General features: G+C 42.0%; 1 protein-coding gene across 1 annotated transcript in view; it reads right to left on the bottom strand.

Moving 5' to 3' along the window:
* Positions 1-18565, bottom strand: part of LOC144691608 (superoxide dismutase [Cu-Zn]-like) — a 50747-nt gene that overhangs the window by 3274 nt on the left and 28908 nt on the right. The window contains exon 4 of the mRNA XM_078559866.1: positions 6229-6346. Within this exon, the coding sequence (XP_078415992.1) occupies positions 6229-6346 (118 nt within the window). The remainder of the gene's footprint in view (positions 1-6228; positions 6347-18565) is intronic.

Here is an 18565-nt window from a genome sequence, read left to right on the forward strand (position 1 = left end):
GAATCTATAATTAAGAATAGAGTGAGCACTTAAATTTGAACTGATTGGAGAGCCAACATGGATTTGCAATGTCTGATGAGTCTAATTATTTTTTTCTGAGGAAGTAACTAAAATAGTAGACATGGTAATATCTATGGACATAGTTACATGGAATTCCAGAAGGCAATTAGAACTGTATAATCGTAGAATGATATTTGGCCCACTACGTTTGTGCTGGCTTTCTGAAGAAGCAATTCACCTTGTGCCATTCTGCTATCTTCTCCCTGTAACCCTGCACATTCTTCCTTCTCAGATAATAAACCAACTCCCTCTTGAATGCCTTGATCGAACTTGCCTCCACCACACACTCTGGCAGTGCATCCCAGATCCTAACCACTCGCTGAGTGAAAAAGCTTTTCCTCGTGTTGCTGTTGCTTCTTTTACCAATTACCTTAAATCTGTGCCCTCTGGTTCTTGATCCTATCACTAATGGGAACAGTTTTTCTACTCCATCCAGCCCTCTCATGATTTTGAATGCTGCTCTCAAATCACCTCTCAACTTTCTCTTCTCCAAGGAATAACAACTTTTCCAAACTATCCACTTAACTGAAGTTTCTCGTTCCTAGAACCATTGTTGTGAATCTTTTCTGCACCCTGTCTAATGTCTTCACATCGTTACTAAAGTGTGATGCCCAGTACTAGACGAAATACTCAATTTGAGGCCAAACCAGCGTTTCACACAGGTTTAACATAACCACCTTGCTTTTGTACTCTACGCCCCTATTGATAAAGCTAAGATGCTGTAAGCTTCATCAATTAATAAGGTTCCACATAAGAGACTGTTAGCTCATGTAATTGTTACGGACAGGAGGGAGTCAGTTCAAACAGCACTATTTTCCTCCTACCACCTGTCCGTAAACAGGTGTTTTGAGTTAGTTTTTTTTAAAAGAATAAGCGATGGCACATTTTCCCAACCCCTTAGTTTTTATGTAATCCAATTTTACTACTAATCCACAGCAAACTCGAGATGGCCTAACTCAAAAAGTTAGTTTATTTTACACGTTCAAAATCCGCGAAAGGAGTGTCCATAACTTCCCATTCCACATTCACATAGTAAAGTGAGGGATAGAGAAAAGGCGTTTTAAAGTACAAGCACCAGAGAAAAAAATGAATATAGGTTCACGTGAGTTCCAGGATCCAGAATCAGAGTCCAATGAGAAAGTCTTTCCCATAGGCATTCAAGGTCAGCTGGCTGGAGACCAGTGTTTAAGATTGTGGTGTTGATGTTGCAAGATGAAGTAGGCATGCAGAGAGTGAGTCAGTTCTATAGGCAGGCAATGGTCCGAAATCTTCCAGCAGAGTCAGGCTAGATGGGCTGGTTGTCCTGCCTGAACAGAGCCTGCTTCTTTGTGGTTTGCCAGTTGGATGTTAAAACAGCAAACTGGGTGCACAGCCCAGAAATGTAATATTAAATTGTTCAAAAGGCCAGAGTCTTGGGTCATTTGACCTGGCTCCTCCACAATGACTTCAAAAGGCATGTTTATCCAGCATCTGGAATTGGCGTCATTTTCAAGGCTGATAATGTCTCAGCCATTACGGGCCATGAGGGTCTGGCATTTGGGAAGCCACTGTCTCAGTGGACCCACTGACTTTGCTAGCAAGGTTGGTTATCAAATGCAAATGGCATTCCTGATTCCTGTAGTTCCCTTCGAAATTGGTTTGAACAGTCCCAGGTTGTCTGTTAGTAGTTCCCTAGGCAGAACGAAATGTGCCGTTCCAGAAACTGAGAAGAGAATTCTTTTGTTCTGGAGAAGTCAAGTTTAAAAATAAAAAAAATAGCAATAAATATGTACCGTATTTGGTTACTTTTACGTGTCGGAGGAATCCAACAGAATTGAAGGAAAATTATTGACCTAGTTAGGAAATTGGTTAGGCACTAGAACTGAGAGAGAGTTGGGATAATGGGTGAACACTCAAATTGGAAGGAAGTGACTAGTGGTGTCCCACAAGAATCTGTGCTGTGACCTCAAAAATTCACTGTATTTAGTAATGACCTGGATGACACAATAGAGAACTAAATATGCAAGCTTGCTGATGACACAAAAATTGGTGGCATAGTAAGGAATGTAAATGGGACCATAAAATTTAAAAGACATTGACAGATTAAGTGACTAAGTGAAACTGGCAGATGGATTTCAAAGTAGGCAAGTGTGAGGACATCAATTAAGAACAAAAGAAATAGGAGCAGGAGTATGCCATTTGGCCCCTCAAACCTACTCTACCATTCACTAAGATCATGGCTGATCTATCTCAGCTACACTTTCCCATACTATACCCATATTCCTTGATTCCCTTAGTATCCAAAAATCTATTGATCTTTAACTTAAATATATTCAACAACTGAGCATCCATGACTCTCAGAGGTAGAGAATTCCAAAGGTTGGCAACGCTTTGAATTAAGGATATTTGCCCTCATCTCTGTTCTAAATGGCTGATCCATTTTTTCAAGGCTATAACCTTTAGTTCTAGATTTCGCAGCCAGGGAAACATCCTCCCAGCATCTACCCTGTGAAGCTCATTAAGAATTTTATGACTACAAAATTTGGTTCCATAGTACAGCTGATGCCAGCACTATGGAAGCCCAGAACTCTGAAAATATCAGTCGAAATGCTTCTAACCACTTCTGGTGAGATGCGCCCTAATTGTAAGGGCACTAGATCTAGAGTGCCATGCATGCACTGGAAGCATGCAGTGTGGGAAGAACATGGTGTCAAACAGTGTTGCTTATGGCGTTGGCCCTGCCATTTTAAACCTCACGGGTCCTGAAACAGTCTCGCTTGATCATTCCCAGCTGAATGTGTGTTCTGTTACATGAGGAAAATCCCACTGACACCATTTAAAGGGATCACCATCCAACTTTAAGGTGAGGTGCTTTTGACTTTCTTTTGCTGCTGCAGAGTTAATGAAAATACTGTGCTAAGTGTTATTAGATGAGCTGACAGAAGTCTTTAGATTCACAAGGGACTGGCGCTGGACACTGAGAAGGAAGTCAGAAGAGTTGGAAGGCTTGTCAGGAGAAAACCTGCATTCAGTGATGGGGGCTATAGCTGCAGATCCTCTTGGGCTGAAGCATGACTTGGAGAAAGAGCACAGATAAGAGAGGAAAACTTGTGTGCAGAGTTAGGAGGAGGCTCTCTGCACTAAGGATCTTCAGAAAGCATTTCTCCTACCTCCAACTCAGCCAAGAGTAGTGTCTGAGACAGCTACATTTCACCAAGGTGGTGGTGACTCAACTGTGGCACCTCCCGTAATCGGGCCTGAAGCTTCACAGCAGGGCGAGGATGGCATGGCCAGTGGCCACTGAGATCACCAAGTCCCTCAATTTCCATGCAAGCAGATCCTTCCAGGCAGGTGCAAGTGATATTTCAAACATTTAACAGTTCACCATATACGCTAAATCAGGGAGGTAACAAAAGCTCTGATCAGGAGAGGGGACTTCATCGTCTTCTCTCTAACCAGAGAGAAACAGTAGGAACTAGCACGTGGCCTTGCCAGGCGAGCAGGATTCCCAATTATGCAGGGTGCCATTGACTGTTCACACGTGGCTCAGCGGGCCCCAAATATCAACAGGAAGGTGTACTGCAACTGCAAGGTTCACTTCATGAATGCGTAGTTGGTATGCAATCATGCCCACAAGATCATGCTGTGACCAGGAACCTCATGCAGCAAACCAATAGCATGTTGAAACAATGGTTCTCATGCATGAGTCACTAGAAGGGAGCCCGCCAGTACTTGCCATAGTGTGTCTCTAAGTTCATAGTGGTCTGCTGTTTCATCCATAGACTAGCCATCACCATTAGGGTACAGCCTCTGTTACCAGGGCATCTCAGGAGAAGGAGAAGGAGAAGACGACGAAGGAGGAGGAGGAAGAGGATCATCATTATCATCATCATCAGCCAGGACACCTTCACTCCAGTGGGCTGTCTGTTTGTGGATACTCAGCCTTCGGTTGCTAACATCTAATCCTACTAACACTGTTGTTCCAAAAATCTCTATGTTTTAATCTATCTGCTACATACCGTCACATCTTCTTGGAAAAAATCCTGAAATAAAAAGCCACCGCCAAAAAACATTCCATAACAACTTTATCCAATAACACTTCCAACAATCCATAAAAAACTGAACTGTTCATCCTTATGTATTCCCTTTGTGCCTATCCTGCGGGAGCCCTTGCCTGGCTTAATGCTCCTATGCAGTGCTTCCCCAGCGGCTGCAGCATAGCTGGTGGAAGGTTGCTGACTTTCAGTGCGGCAGAATGCAGATGGGCTTTCAGGATGATCTCGAGTAGCTCTGGACCTTGAGGACACACCTCTGGACTATACCACCTTGTCATAGGTGGCAACAATCTGGGTTGGCTGGTTATGAGGCATTATTAGGAGCACTAGTGGAGTGCCTCATTCTGTGAGAGGACAAGTTCATGCTCCACGGAGCCACTGCCATTCCCCTGGGGTGGTGTCTCAGCAATCCTAGTAATTTGCTGGAGCTTAGAGCCATTAGAATACTAGAACATCTGCTCCCCAGAGAAAACATTGTTTGACTGACAGTTCAGGCTCTCTGATCTCTGCAGTCACCTTCACAATGTTTGCTTACACAGGTTAAGTAGTTTCAAGGGATTTTGTTTTTGAAACTTCAAAGGGTTGGATGATTGACACTTTTATTAGCTTGTACTTCGGACTTTATTTCAAACATTAGAGAAAGTTCTCAATGAATGACTTCTTTTCAAGGATTTCTTTTACACATTCCACTTTACACTATAGGGTTCATTGGTTCTCGAAGATGTGCAGTGGGTCAATGGTCATGGAAGTGCCATAGCTTGGCATGGGGGCATGAGGGGCGATACAGGGTGGGCGGAAGGACAGAGCTTGTCACAGAGGGTGCATGAAGTGACATGGAAGGGTGGATAGGGTGTGTGTAACTTGGCATAAGGGGCATGAGGGGGACTTTTTGAACTTACCATTAAAAGGTCCCCTCATGCACACTAGGGTTCACAACTCCTCTAAGTGGCCGTGAACCATGACTCTTTAAAAACCTGGCCTGACTCCATAAAAATTTTGGAGGAATAGGAGACGCCTATCTTTACAATGGGACTGGCCAGGCCAGGAGTGCCGGGTATGGGTTTCTAACAGGAACCAGCCCGCATCCTTTAAATTTACTCCCAAAAATTGCACAGAATGGAGTCGAGACTCCCGGAATCGAGACTCCCGGAATCGGGACCCGTCTGCCTTTTTTTAAAGAGCTCTCAAGTCAACCCAACTTGGTAAAAATCCAGGCCCAGAACTCCAAGTGTGACCTAACTAAGTTTTAATGTAAATTTAACATTACCACCATTTTTGTATTTCATAGAAATAAAGACAGTACCTGTTTACAATCTTTATGGTCTTATCAACTTGTGTAGCTAGTTTTACTTACTTAAGTATATATATTCCAAGATCTCCTTGCTCTGCTATTCCTTTTAATTTCTTAATTAAGAGGTCTCCTTATTCTTCACATCAAAATAAATCACCTCACAGTTTGCTATGTTGCAATCCATTTTCCTTTTGTCTGCCTACTCTGCAAGCACATTTACATCTTCCTATATTTCGGTGCTGTCCCCCACATTATTAGCTATACCCCCTAGTTTAGTATAGGGAATTCCCTAGTTTAATAGGGAATTTTGACACAGCAATTGTTCCAGAACAGATCCCTTCAGGATACCACTTCCCACTTATCACAAATCAGAGAAACTTCCTTTAACTCTTACTCTGTTTTCTGTTCTATAGCCATATTTCTTACCACTCTGCTACTTGTTACATAAATCAGCATGCCCTGAACTTTATAACGAATCTTTAATGTGACACTTTATTAAAGGTCTTCTGAAAATTTTTTATGTATATCAGATTTAATACATTGCATTAATCTACACTGTTACTTCTCAAAAAATTAAAATTAGTGGGTAGATTAACAAGAACATTTTAGAAATCCATGCTATTTCTATTACATTTGTTGTCTCCAGATATCTTGCTATCTGATCTTCCAGTAGTGTCAGTGAAGAATGGAATCTCTTAATTCCCATCTGAAATGCCTCAACCAACTTTCCTCCCCTCCTTTGCTGAGATCAGAAACTCTAGGAAGAAAAGAAGGGAATCTTTTTTCCCACCTCTCTACAGCCTGTGTATTGGTACATTGCTTGACAACAGTTTTAACACTTACCACCATAGTACGTCCAATAATAGAATACTTTCCTGCCAGGCGAAGAAGTCGGTCCACTATTTCAACACGGGCTGTACCATTTTCATCAGCTTCTATGTTGCCCAGGTCGCCTACATGTCTAAATGAATTGAACCATAGGGGGTTAACCACAAAGAAATATTTTCATACACTATTTATGCATTTTTAATAAAGCCCTGTAGCTTCCATGGCTCTTATTTAAGTTAACCCAGGCACCATGACAACTACTTTCATATGAAGAAACAAATAAACTTCAGTATAAAATGTATAAACTAGTTCAGCTTTCATATCTTCATCTTGCCATTATGGCCATAATTTATAGTCTGACAAAACTTTGGCTCATTTTGAGCTGAATCTAGTTTTTCAGTGGCTATAGTACTGGTCTACAACCAGACGTTGAGTTTAAATCCCTCATGCCAATTTTTAATGTCAGTTCCATAGTTTCACAATATGTGGTTGACTTCCAACAGTCCCCAAAGTGGCTTAACAAGTCACTCAATAGGCCTGGTACTGAAGGAATCAACAATTCTAATGATGGAGGATTATGCTTGGGTTTAAAGATGAGGTATAGTTATATTCTTCCTCTTCACGGTCAGATACAGACTTATCCTGAGTAATTAAAATGTTCTCCAAGCAAGGTAGTTTTTGCCTGCCAAACAGGGAAGGATAGAAAAGGTGGCCACTTAACTTGTCAGCCATAGTCCCTCCTGATGTCCTTACATAATGTCAAGAAATAATTGTTACAATTCCCTATGTATTTGGAATTGATATGGAGAATTTAGGAAAGTATGTTGTGAAGAGGACATGAGTTTGCAGACAGATAGATAGGTTGAGTGAGTGGGCAAAAATCTGGCAGATGGAGTATAATGTGGAAAAATGTGAAGTTGTTCAAGCAGGAATAATAAAAAAGCAGAGTATTACTTAAACGAAGAATGGCTGCAGAATTCCGAGGTGCAGAGGGATCTAGATGTTCTAGTGCATGAGTCACAAAAAAATAATATGCAGATACAGCAAGTAATTAAGAAGGCCAATGGAATGCTTTCCTTCACTTCAAGAGGAATTGAACATAAAAGGTTGTTATGCTTCAGTTACACAGGGCATTAGTGAGACCACGTCGCAAATACTGTGTGCAGCTTTGGTCTCCTTATTTAAGGAAAAGTATAAATACGCTGGAGGTTGTCTCATGAGCAAAGGTTGGAACAGACTGGGCTTGTTTCCACTGGAGTTTAGAAGAATGAAGGGTGACTTGATTGAAGTAGAAAAGATCCTGAATGATCTTGACAAGGTGGACTTGGAAAGGATATTTCCTCTTGTGGGTGAGTCCAGAACTAGGGGGCACTGTTTTAAAATTATGGGTCGCCTTTTTAGGACAGAGATGAGAACTTTTTTCTCTCAGAGGGTTGTGCAACTTTGGAACTCTCTGCCTCAGAAGGTGGGGTCATTGGATATTTTTAAGGCAGAGGTAGATAGATTCATGTTAAGCAAGAGAATCAAAGGTTATTGAGGGTAGATGGGAATGTGGAATTCAAAACACAAACAGATCAGCTATGATCTTATTGAATGGCAAAGCAGGCTTGAGGGGTTGAATGGCCTACTTCCACTCTTATTTTGTTTGTTTGTATGAATATACACCATAAAGTTAATTCTGTCATTGTCCCAAGTTGCCTGTTTTGCTGCTGGCTACCAAATGGCCTTCTGCCTTGTGAACATTGGCATGACATGAGTTAAAAACAAGTAATGGGTGACTGTAAGAACGATTGTTAGGAAACCCAAAAATGCTAGCCTATATTGGGAGTTCGGGAGTTCCCAGCGGGCCTTGGGACTTCTGTGCATGCCTTAGCCGTGAAAGGGCCGTATATGTGCAGTTGGTGTCTTTCGCATCTTCAGGCTGGGAACTGGCCTTGCGCACATGTGCAGAAGAAAAAGAAAAGTGAAACAGCGCAAAATTGCAGGCGAGGTGACCTGAAGAGGAGTGCCATTGCAGAGAAGGTGTCCCTGGGAGTATTCAAAAGGGAGGGGTACAAGGAGAAGGTCCCAAACCAAAGAGTGGGACAGAAAGAGATCCCAGGAGAAAGTCCCAGGCAGGGACAAAGGCAGAGATCAGAGATAGATCTCATGGAGTCAAGATAAGTGACAGGAGCAGAGAAAAAAGCTCTGAGTTAAAGAGGGAGCTGCAGGGAGCAAACTTGAAGCGAAGCAGGCTTGAAAGAAGCCCTGAAGTTCCGAGGAGGCAGCCGAAGGTTGATGGTGTTCTGCTTGGCATGGCCGAAGATCTGAAAATGTTTGGAAGGTAAAGCTTGAGTGTACACGGAGATCCAGGGGAGAGGAATCTCAAAGGCAAGATTGGTGGATCCTTGTTGAAACCGTACAAGTAAGCGCAACATTTGGAGAGAATTCCAAGGCGAGATCTTCAAATGTGGAGATCGGAAATCCTCGTGAGAAAGAGAGTTTCAGTGAGACCGTTTGGCTCATGCTGTGACAAGCATCTGAGTGGGGAGCTGAGAAAGCCATAGAATCTGCTATGTTCGCATTTGTCATTTACTTTGGAATATGGTGTGTCTGACCAGTTTGCCAGTTGGTTCACATGTACCACATACTTACTCTGAATATTAGAATATAAGATAGATATGGTAAATTGTTTTTTTCTTTCAGAATTTGTATGTGTCCATAAAGATATAGCTGGGGTGATAGAATAGTGAATATTTGAGTCATTTTCTTGTGTTTGTACTGAGCTCTTTCCAACCTTTTTATCTAGTATAATATAGTTCATTTTTCTTGTCCAATAAATGTTTTATTCTTTGTGTTAAAAGTTCATCAGCAGCCTCCTGTGAATTCGTTCAATAACTTACCTCCACGGTTTCTAAAAATAAAATGAAAGTTAGGATCTATCAAACTAGGTTTCACTCTGGGATCTGACTTGTCCAATATTAACATCAGCTGGGATTGTAACATGATAAAGTGTTGATTGTGGGGCTGCTTTGTGCTGGCGGGACAGAGTGGGTTCAGAATGCTTGTGCAAGATGGCTACAGCATTCATAAATCAGGCCATCCTGGATATCCCTGGTGCTCAGGTTTGCCCAGGTACCTGAACTGTGTCTGCAGCACCCTGACTGCTTGCTCAATTATAATGCTAGTCCGCATGGGCTTCTGTTATATCTTTTACTGAATGTCACTGATTGGATTCTTCCCAGGTTTCATCAGTCATGTTTTCAAAGAGTAGCCCCTTTCTCCAAGGAGTCATCCACTAGCTCTGCTTCAATGTGTGAATATCTCTGGCAGCCTTGACTGATGCAGGATGAATGCATCATGGCCACTCCCTGGGAATCTTGCACCAACATGCATATCAGCTGAACATCGATGTAGTGGAATCACTTTTGGTTGATGACTCCCTGGACCTATGGAAAGCCAGCCAGAGCAGCAAACCTGAGCACCCGTACTTCCTCACTGGCCTCATCAGTAGCGAAGTGCACATAAGTGCCAGCCCTGTCAAACATGGCATTGGTCACCAGTGTATTGTGCTTGTGAGCAGCAGATTGTGAGATTCTGCAAATACCACCAGAAGATGCCTGGAAGGAGCCAAATGCAAATTAAGGGCTGTGGTGACATTGACAGTCATTGGCAATGCATGTTCACCTGGTCCAATTGACAAGAGGTCTTCTTCAGGAAGTTGTTAATGTCAGTTATCACCTGATGGCAAATTCTGAGCCTCCTGAGGCACTGGTGCTCAGTCATGTTCAGGAAGTTTATCCTCTGCCTGTATATCCTGTCCTCGAGGTATCATCTCCTACCGGCTGGAGCTCTGTGCTCATTACCTCTCTCTTGTGGTAGCAAGTAGTGAGAAGAAGGCTGAACCTGCTGCTGTTAGTACTGCTGCTACTGTTCTTCTTGTTCCTCATCTGAGGTCCAAGGTAGAGCTGTATAAGCAGCTCCCATGCTGATCTGAAGGTTGACATTTGCAGATCAAAGGCAAAAAACTTAAGGTATTAGAAATGACCCCCAAAGTATTGGAAATCACCCTCAAGCAGTGAAAGCAGAACAGGTCCTATGAGAAAAAGCCTTTCACATAGGCAAGGAAGCAGTGTCATATTTTGATATTCAAAGTATTCCTTGTACGTGAATTGTTCAGCCCTATCAAGTCCCACTGCCATCTCACCTTATTTTCCCAGTAAACCTGGGAAACCAGTGCACACATAGTTAAATTCAAAATCCAGGATCAAAAAGCAGTAATGACCGGTTTACATATTTAAATAGCAGATCCACCTGTCTCACAGAGATTTCGGTACACTGCAGATCTCACTCAAGTTAAAGGTAGAAATTGGCGGATTCCTGCCAGATTCCCAATGTGTTAATAATTTCAGGTGTTTTGATCTGCTGCCTACTCAGAAACTGTCAGGTTAAAATTCCATCCTCCAACCCCACCCCCTATGATGTTCTCACTCCTGTAGATCATTTGCCCAAAACAGTGAATCGTTGTTTGGAACAAAAACAAAAATACCTGGAAAAACTCAGCAGGTCTGGCAGCATCTGCGGAGAGGAACACAGTTAACGTTTCGAGTTCGGATGACCCTTCATTCTGACTCGAAACATTAACTGTGCTCCTCTCCGCAGATGCTACCAGATCTGCTGAGTTTTTCCAGGTATTTTTGCTTTTGTTTTGGATTTCCAGCATCTGCAGTTTTTTGCTTTTATCTTAGTGAATCATTGTTTGGGTTGTATCAATGGCTAATTCTTGGTATGGACAAGCTTCAAAGCTAGTTACATAAGTTTATAAACCTTTTATTGTCCATTATCTTCTATAGGGCAAAAGAAGGGAATATCACATAAGCAATACTAAAAGCTATTACTGTAAAGGTCATTATTGCATTCTCTCAATTATTTCATAAAGTACATAATTCTCAAATAGTTTGTACTGCACAAGGATACAACCAAATGTTGGGATCTAATTTTTTTTAAAGTAGAACATAGATGGCAAGTATTTTGTCATGCAGTAACTCTACATTAAGTTTGTTACTTAAGGAGGTCCTAAAGGTAGAATTACATATTACTAACATGAAGCTGCTTGATGTGAATCTGGATCATCGAGAAACAAAGAACACATTGCACAACAATCCACACCAGAAATAGACATCAGATGCATTTTCATGAGCATAGTACATAAAGGCATTTAGAATCTATATATGCTACTCCACCAAAGGTGGAGATCCAGGCCCAGGCGCAACCATCTTCAACTGCTTCAATGACCTTCCTTCGATCATAAGGTCAGAATTAATAATGTTTGCTAATGATTGCATGTTCAGTTCCATTGATAATTCATCAACTAATGAAGCAATCCATGTCCGCATGCAGAAAGACATGGCCAAGGGTAGCTAACACATGGGAACATCACCATCTGGAAGTTCCGCTCCAAGTCACTTACCATCCTGATGTGGAAATATATCGCAGTTCCTTCACTGTTGCTGGGTCAAAATCCTGGAACTCCCTCTCTAACAGCACTGTGGATGTATCTATACCCCAAGGACCACAGCGGTTCAAGAAGGCAGCTCACCACCACCTTCTCAAGGGCAATTAGGGATGGGCAATAAATGTTGGCCTAGCCAGCGACACCCACATCCCAAATATGAATAGAAAAAAATCCAGGCTCGATAATCGACAAGTAACAGTCATGCCACACAAGTGGCAGAAAATGACCATCTTCAACAACAGAAAGTCTAATCACCTCCTTTTGACATTTAATGGTATTACTATTGTCAAATCTCCATACCATCAATATCCTGCAGGTTACTATTTACATGAAACTTAAATGAACCAGCCACATAAATGTTGTGGCTACAAGAACAGAGGTTGGGTATTCTGCAGCAAGTGACTCACTGCTTGACTTGCCAGAGCCTTTCCAGTGCCTACAAGGCATAGTCAGGAGGGTGATGGGAAACTCTCCATTTGCCTGGTTCAGTACAAATCCAACAATACAAGAAACTCAACATTATCCAGAACAAAGCAACCCTCTTGGTTGGTGCCCCAAACACCATCTTAAACATTCACTCCCTCCAACACCGGTACACCATGGCTGGAGTGTGTACAATTTACAAAATGCACTGCAGCAGCTTTGCAAGGCTGAACAGCACCTCCCAATTCTAGAACCCAGAACAAGGGCAAAAGACACATTGGAAGATAAAAGCAAAATACTGTGGATGCTGGAAATCTGAAATAAAAAAAGAAAATGCTGGAAAAACTCAGCAGATCTGGCAGCATCTGTGGAGAGAGTTAACGTTTTGAGTCTGTATGAGATGGATGAACCCCACTTAAAGCCTCATGATGTGTAAATATTTATTCATGAACCCGTCATCATCATACACCTCCACTAGGGTCTGCCTGCTGACATCTATCTTTGACTTCATCTCATAGCAGACAGATAACATTTGCATGTCTTGAATTCCCAAAGGCCTTCCATAACATGAAAAATTAGTCACCATGTGGATTTTTCTTCTCCAACTTCTTCAGTCACTGAGCTGTTATGGAATGAGCTGTTATGTATTGAGTTGGTACTGCCAGCTTTGATCACCTTCTTTCACTGGGCTTGAGTATTTCCATTTAGGTATTCCAGTGCTCCATCCCAAACATGGTCTTATTTGAGCCAGCAGCCCTGTCAACATGACAGCTCTGTGCCTTGCTGCAGACCTGTATTATATTGTGTAAATAAATCTCACTCCTTTCCATTAAAGCAGTCATATACAATTCCTGACTCTTTAAGATGCAATAGAATCTTGAGGCAACATGCCATTTCCCACATACAAAATGGCTAGCTCCCAATCAAACACAATGACACAGTTGTGAGCCTGTTCAGAATATTCTATAAACTTCAGCTAGGCCAGCACAGGTGCAGTGAGCAGCAGAGATTTTGCCCTGCTACGTTTCTAGAGGCAATCTTGCCACAGTGAAACATCTGAAAAGAGTCATACAGACTTGAAACATTAACTCTGTTTCTCTCTCCACAGATGCTGCCAGACCTGCTGAATTTTGCCACCATTTTCAGTTTTTATTTTACAGGCACATGGGAACCCCACCACCTCCAAATTCATATCCTCATATGAAGAGGAATTAAGAGAAGTAGGCCCCTGGGCCCCTCGAGCCTGCTCCACCATTCAATAAGATCATGGCTGATCTGATTGTAACCTCAATTCCACATTCCTGTCTACCCCCAATAACCTTTCACCCCCTTGCTTATCAAGAATCTATCTATTCTGCGTTAAAAATATTCAAAGACTCTGCTTTCACCGCCTTTTGAGGAAGAGAGTTCCAAAGACTCACGACCCTCTGAGAAAAAATATCTTCTCATCTCTGTCTTAAATGGCCGACCCCTTATTTTTAAACAACTATCTAGATTCTCCCTCGAGAGGAAACATCCTTTCCACATCCATCTTGTCAAGACCCCTCAGGATCTTATATGTTTCAATCGAGTCGCCCCTTACACAAGTCACACATCATCCTAACTTAGAAATATATCACTGTTCTTCATATTCATTAGGTCAAAATCCTATAATTCTCTCTTAACAGCATTATGGGAGTACCCTCACCTCCTGGGCAGTTCAAGAAAGAGGCTCACCACCACCTTCTCAAGCACAATTAGGGATGGGCAATAAATGCACCACATCCTGTGAATGAATAAATTAAAAATAGAACTACCATCGCAGCATTCAACTTGTACAAAGGACATAATATTCCAGTCCAGGAATACAAATATAGAGTAACCAGCATAACCACCATATTGTTAGAGCAGCAAGTATACTCAGTGCACATTAACACAACGGTCATTAGCACAATAAATTAATCAAATGTGGAAGATAGGCTGTATTTTCTTTTTCATAGAAAGGCTGAACATGTATTAATGGCATGATGATGTTACACATCCCATCTTCTATCATTACCTCCTCATTAATGCTCAGGATACATTGTGTGTATAAAACGGGTGTCCAATGTTGGTAGATGGCAAAGAAAAAGTGAAAGTAAATTAAACTGGTTCCGTACACAAATAAGTACAGAAAAGTGTTCGTGTTTTTGCTGAAAACTATTTCATCATTTACCTTTGTGACTTTAGCTGTGAGCACCAATGTATAAAGCCTTGTGTGCTAAAGCAAGACAGCTGATTCACTTTATCATGGATAACTGGTGATACAAAGTCAGAGGACAGCAATTTTAGAGAGCAGAATTCCCCAGGTACAAGAAGTCATAGTATGTGTCCACATGGGTGCAACCTAACAATGACAGACAGGAAAAGGTCCACTGGTTCAACAAGCCTGTCTGATACAACTGTGATATTTAGTCCATCACAATACATCCACTCCCCCATTCCACCCGAAAGCCATATGATCTGATAAGAAAGGTGACACACTGGATAAATACCAAGACCAATTAGGGGGAAAAAAAATCTGAAGCACTTCTCTCTGACCCCACCCACTTGACAATGAAAAGCTATGGTATAATTGTTATACAGCACCTTCCTTTTCCTGAGCTTCATTAATCAATTTTCTCACTCATCTCACCAGGAAAATAATTCACTCTCATGTCCAGCTTGTATGCAATCAGTTGCACCAGACTATGGAAGTAAATTCTTGCTTTTCTGGTAGCTACCATGAGGCCTTCATTTTAAATCATTAATCATGCTCACACTCTGATCTAGAAAGGCATGTGTCTAAGTAGATTCTAGGAGACCAAGAACACACTTTTACAGACTTAGCTGATGACACCTGTAACCTTTCCATGATATCGCTAGGCATCGCTATAGTAAAGTACATTCTTTCACCAACATTGTTATACTGTGCACAACTGATGGCATACTTCAGGGATATAGATTATTAAGGGGCGCTTTGCAATATAGTTCTGCTAGAGTCTTGAGGATTGTGGTGGTGTACTTCCTGCTGACTTACTAAAAGGTCTTCTTATAAAATCCCCAGAAGATGATGGCATCTAAGGGCTGCAGGGAGAACAGTTAAGAGAGGCAGCAATGGTCTGAAGAGAATGTCCTAGATAACTCAGTGCCAGCTGCAAGAGATATTTGCTCTAATCTGATACAGAGGACCACCTCTTGACTACCACATTTATCCAGTGTATAGTTAGCCTTTTCTACAAAATCAATGTCTGCACACACAACTTTAGTGCAACCAAACTTTTAATGAAAGCCCCTCATGATTCCAAACTTTCTTCCCATGGTGCAAATGTATAATGTTTAATCTCTTGAACTCCTCCCAGTTGTTACCTGAGTGATAGCAGCATATGAAGTGAATGGCTACAATGTTTCAACATAGCTGTCTTGGCTGTGTGAGGGAATTTGACACTGCTGCCTTCCAATCTGGGTCGTGCTGCAGGAGGACAACTCCCGGCATGCCCCTGGTTCTGATAAAAGCGCTGAGCGCATGCTCAGTTCTGGGTTCCCTTTGATGGCTGGGGAGATGGCGCGAAAACCTGGCCATGGGACCTGGGGGCAGTGCAAAAAACGAACCCACGTGATGAGTTTAGTCCAAAGCTGAAGAGGGGCAGAAGGTCGCCAGCTCTGTTCTGCTGTGGCTCATGGTAGCCTGTGGGGAATTGTGGTTCAGAGAAGCCAAAGAGCAGTTGTCAGCTCAGTGGAGCTGTCTGCTCCATGAAGCTGGCAGCTATTGGCAGCAGCGTGGCTGAGGTGCTGGGACCATGCCTGTACTTAGGCATGCTGTGACCAACATAGTGGGACAGTATCAGAATTAGGTCAGCACAGCTGGAAAAGAAGGCCAAAAAGGCTGGTTCTGGGAGTCGATCTGAGGGAGATGAGGGAGATCTGGAACAATGTGCCTTTTGGTGATTGCACCCATGGAATTTAAATGGAGTAGAAATGCTGGCGACTGGGGATCAGACTAGCTCTTTGAAGGAAAGGAGCTGAAATTCCTTGTAAGGAAGACAGAGTTTTATTGGATTTTTTTGTGACTCACAGCAATCACTGACATCTGGGTGTGTTGCTGAGAAATTTGTGGGACTTGTCTTGGTTGTTTCTGCCATTTAGTGTGGGATTTGTGATGTGTTTGACCAGTTTGCCTGTTAATTGATGTTTACTTCATGTTAATTCTGGATGTTGACGAGTTCTTCAGAAGAGTTGTGCGAAACGTTAACTCTATCTCTCTCTCTCTGAGCTTGTCCAGCATTTTCTGTTTTTATTAAATAGTATTGACTCTTTGCTTTTTTGACTCTTGTATAGTAAAACTCCTTGTTTTGTTTGAAACCATGGAATCTTGTGGCTTTATTCTCTTAGTAAATACCTGGGATTTCAAATTATGCCTACTTTAACAAACAAGTTACTGGTCCCTAACCAGATCGTAACAGGTGTCCAAATGGCAAGCCCCATGGTACACATCTTGTGCATGGGCATCTAGACTCAAAAGCTTCTCAGGCACTCATGATTCACTCTTTGCACTACCATCTCACTCATTACTGTCCTTCAAATACATATGTCTAAACTGGAACATAGCAGGGAGCAGTCAATTAAGATTGTATGTAATGGTGTTACCAGGGGCAGAAGTAGAGACACCTGGGAGATGATCTTCCTTTTCTGCTTTTTTTATGAATGAGGAGGAAACAAATCAGTTGCAGAGGAAGAGTTTGCACATGAATTTCATAATCTAATTTACTGACAGATAATGCAGATCACACTAGGATTAGGTAGAGAAACAGGATGTCATGGCAAGCTTACAAAAGACATCTCTCCAATGTCTCCTAGTGGCTAGTCACACAGATGCTCTATAGCTTCATCTTCAAATGGGGTAAGAGGGTAGAAGTTGGAGAAGAAAAATCCACATGGTGACTAATTTTTCATGTTATGGAGGGCCTTTAGGAATTAAAGACATGCAAATATTGTCTATCTGCTATGAGATGAAGTCAAAGACAGGTGTCAGCAGGTGGACCCTAATGAAGATGTGTGGTGATGACAGGTTCATGAACAAACATTTCCATATGAGGCTTTCAGTGGGGTTCATCCAAGTGAAAGAGTAGATGCAGGTTAAGGCTGGATTGCATAAAGGCTAAAAGTAAGTTCAGCACAATGAGAAGGAAATGGTTGTAAGTGATAGACAGGCTTAGCACAATACGCTCTTGGGAGATCTGGCTTACTTCTCTTGCTTTGCCTAACCTGATAAGATCACTAGACTTTTTCAGGCACTGAGCTGTTATGCATTGAGTTGGTATTGCCTGCTTTGATCACCTTCTTTCACCAGGCTTGAGTATTTCCACTGAGGTATTCCAATGCTCCATTCCAAACATGGTTTCATTTGAGCTCTGTCAACATGAGAGCTCTGTGTCTTGCTGCAGACCTGTGTTATTTTGTGTAAATAAATCTTACTCCTTTCCATCAAAACAGTCATATACAATTCCTGATTCTTTAAGATGCATTTGAATCTTGAAGCAACATGCCCTTTCCCATACATAAACTGGCTAGCTCCCAAACAGACACAATGCCACAGTCATGAGCCTGTTCAGAATATTCTTTAAGCTTCAGCAAGACCAACACTGATGCAGGGAGCAGGCATAAGTTTTGCCCTGCCACATTTCTAGAGGCAATCTTTCCACAATGAAACTTCTGGCCTTGTCTTTCTGTAATAATTACTATACTGGCACAGAGAATGGTTACCCTCTAATTACGAGAATGATGGGACTATGAGCTTCATTACTTGGTGTACCTGGTCGTATTTAGTCAGTACTGGACCAGCATTTCTGGTGGAAGGAATTGTGTTAATAGATTAAGCCTATGACCCATAGTGTAGACCAAAGGCATGATCCCACAATAACCAGTTTTCCAGTTAGTTGTCCCATTCAGCCCAAGGTACACAAGACAAATTATGAATCAAGTCATATATTTACCTGGAGATCTGGCAGTCTAGGTATATTAATCTCTGGACATTGCAGTCCATTGCCACATTGAAGGGACAGAGTTCCTTACAGTTGATAGTTGCAGTGAATTGATGGAAAAGACTTGAATTCCAGACGCTGTCAAACATACCTAGCATTCTGGGATTGCCAGTAACAATAAGCGCAGGCACACGGGATAACAACTACTGCTTGCAAGGAGGATAAATCCCATCTTGGACTAGTTAGGCCAAATGGAATATTTCCATGATGTAATTTCTATTCTTTAGCTAACAAAGTTTTCATATTTCTGAAAAGCAAAGTTTTTCCAATTTTTAAGTGCAAGAGTGTATGCAATCTTGACCGCTAATCTCCTCCCGATGCCTGGAAAGGTCCTGTAACAAAAATATTGTTAGTTTAAAGCAAGGAGTCAGCACAATTGGAGTCACCGAGGAGCTCT

The sequence above is a fragment of the Cetorhinus maximus genome, chromosome 16, assembly GCF_964194155.1.
Source record: "Cetorhinus maximus chromosome 16, sCetMax3.hap1.1, whole genome shotgun sequence".
Taxonomy (NCBI): Eukaryota; Metazoa; Chordata; class Chondrichthyes; order Lamniformes; family Cetorhinidae; genus Cetorhinus; species Cetorhinus maximus.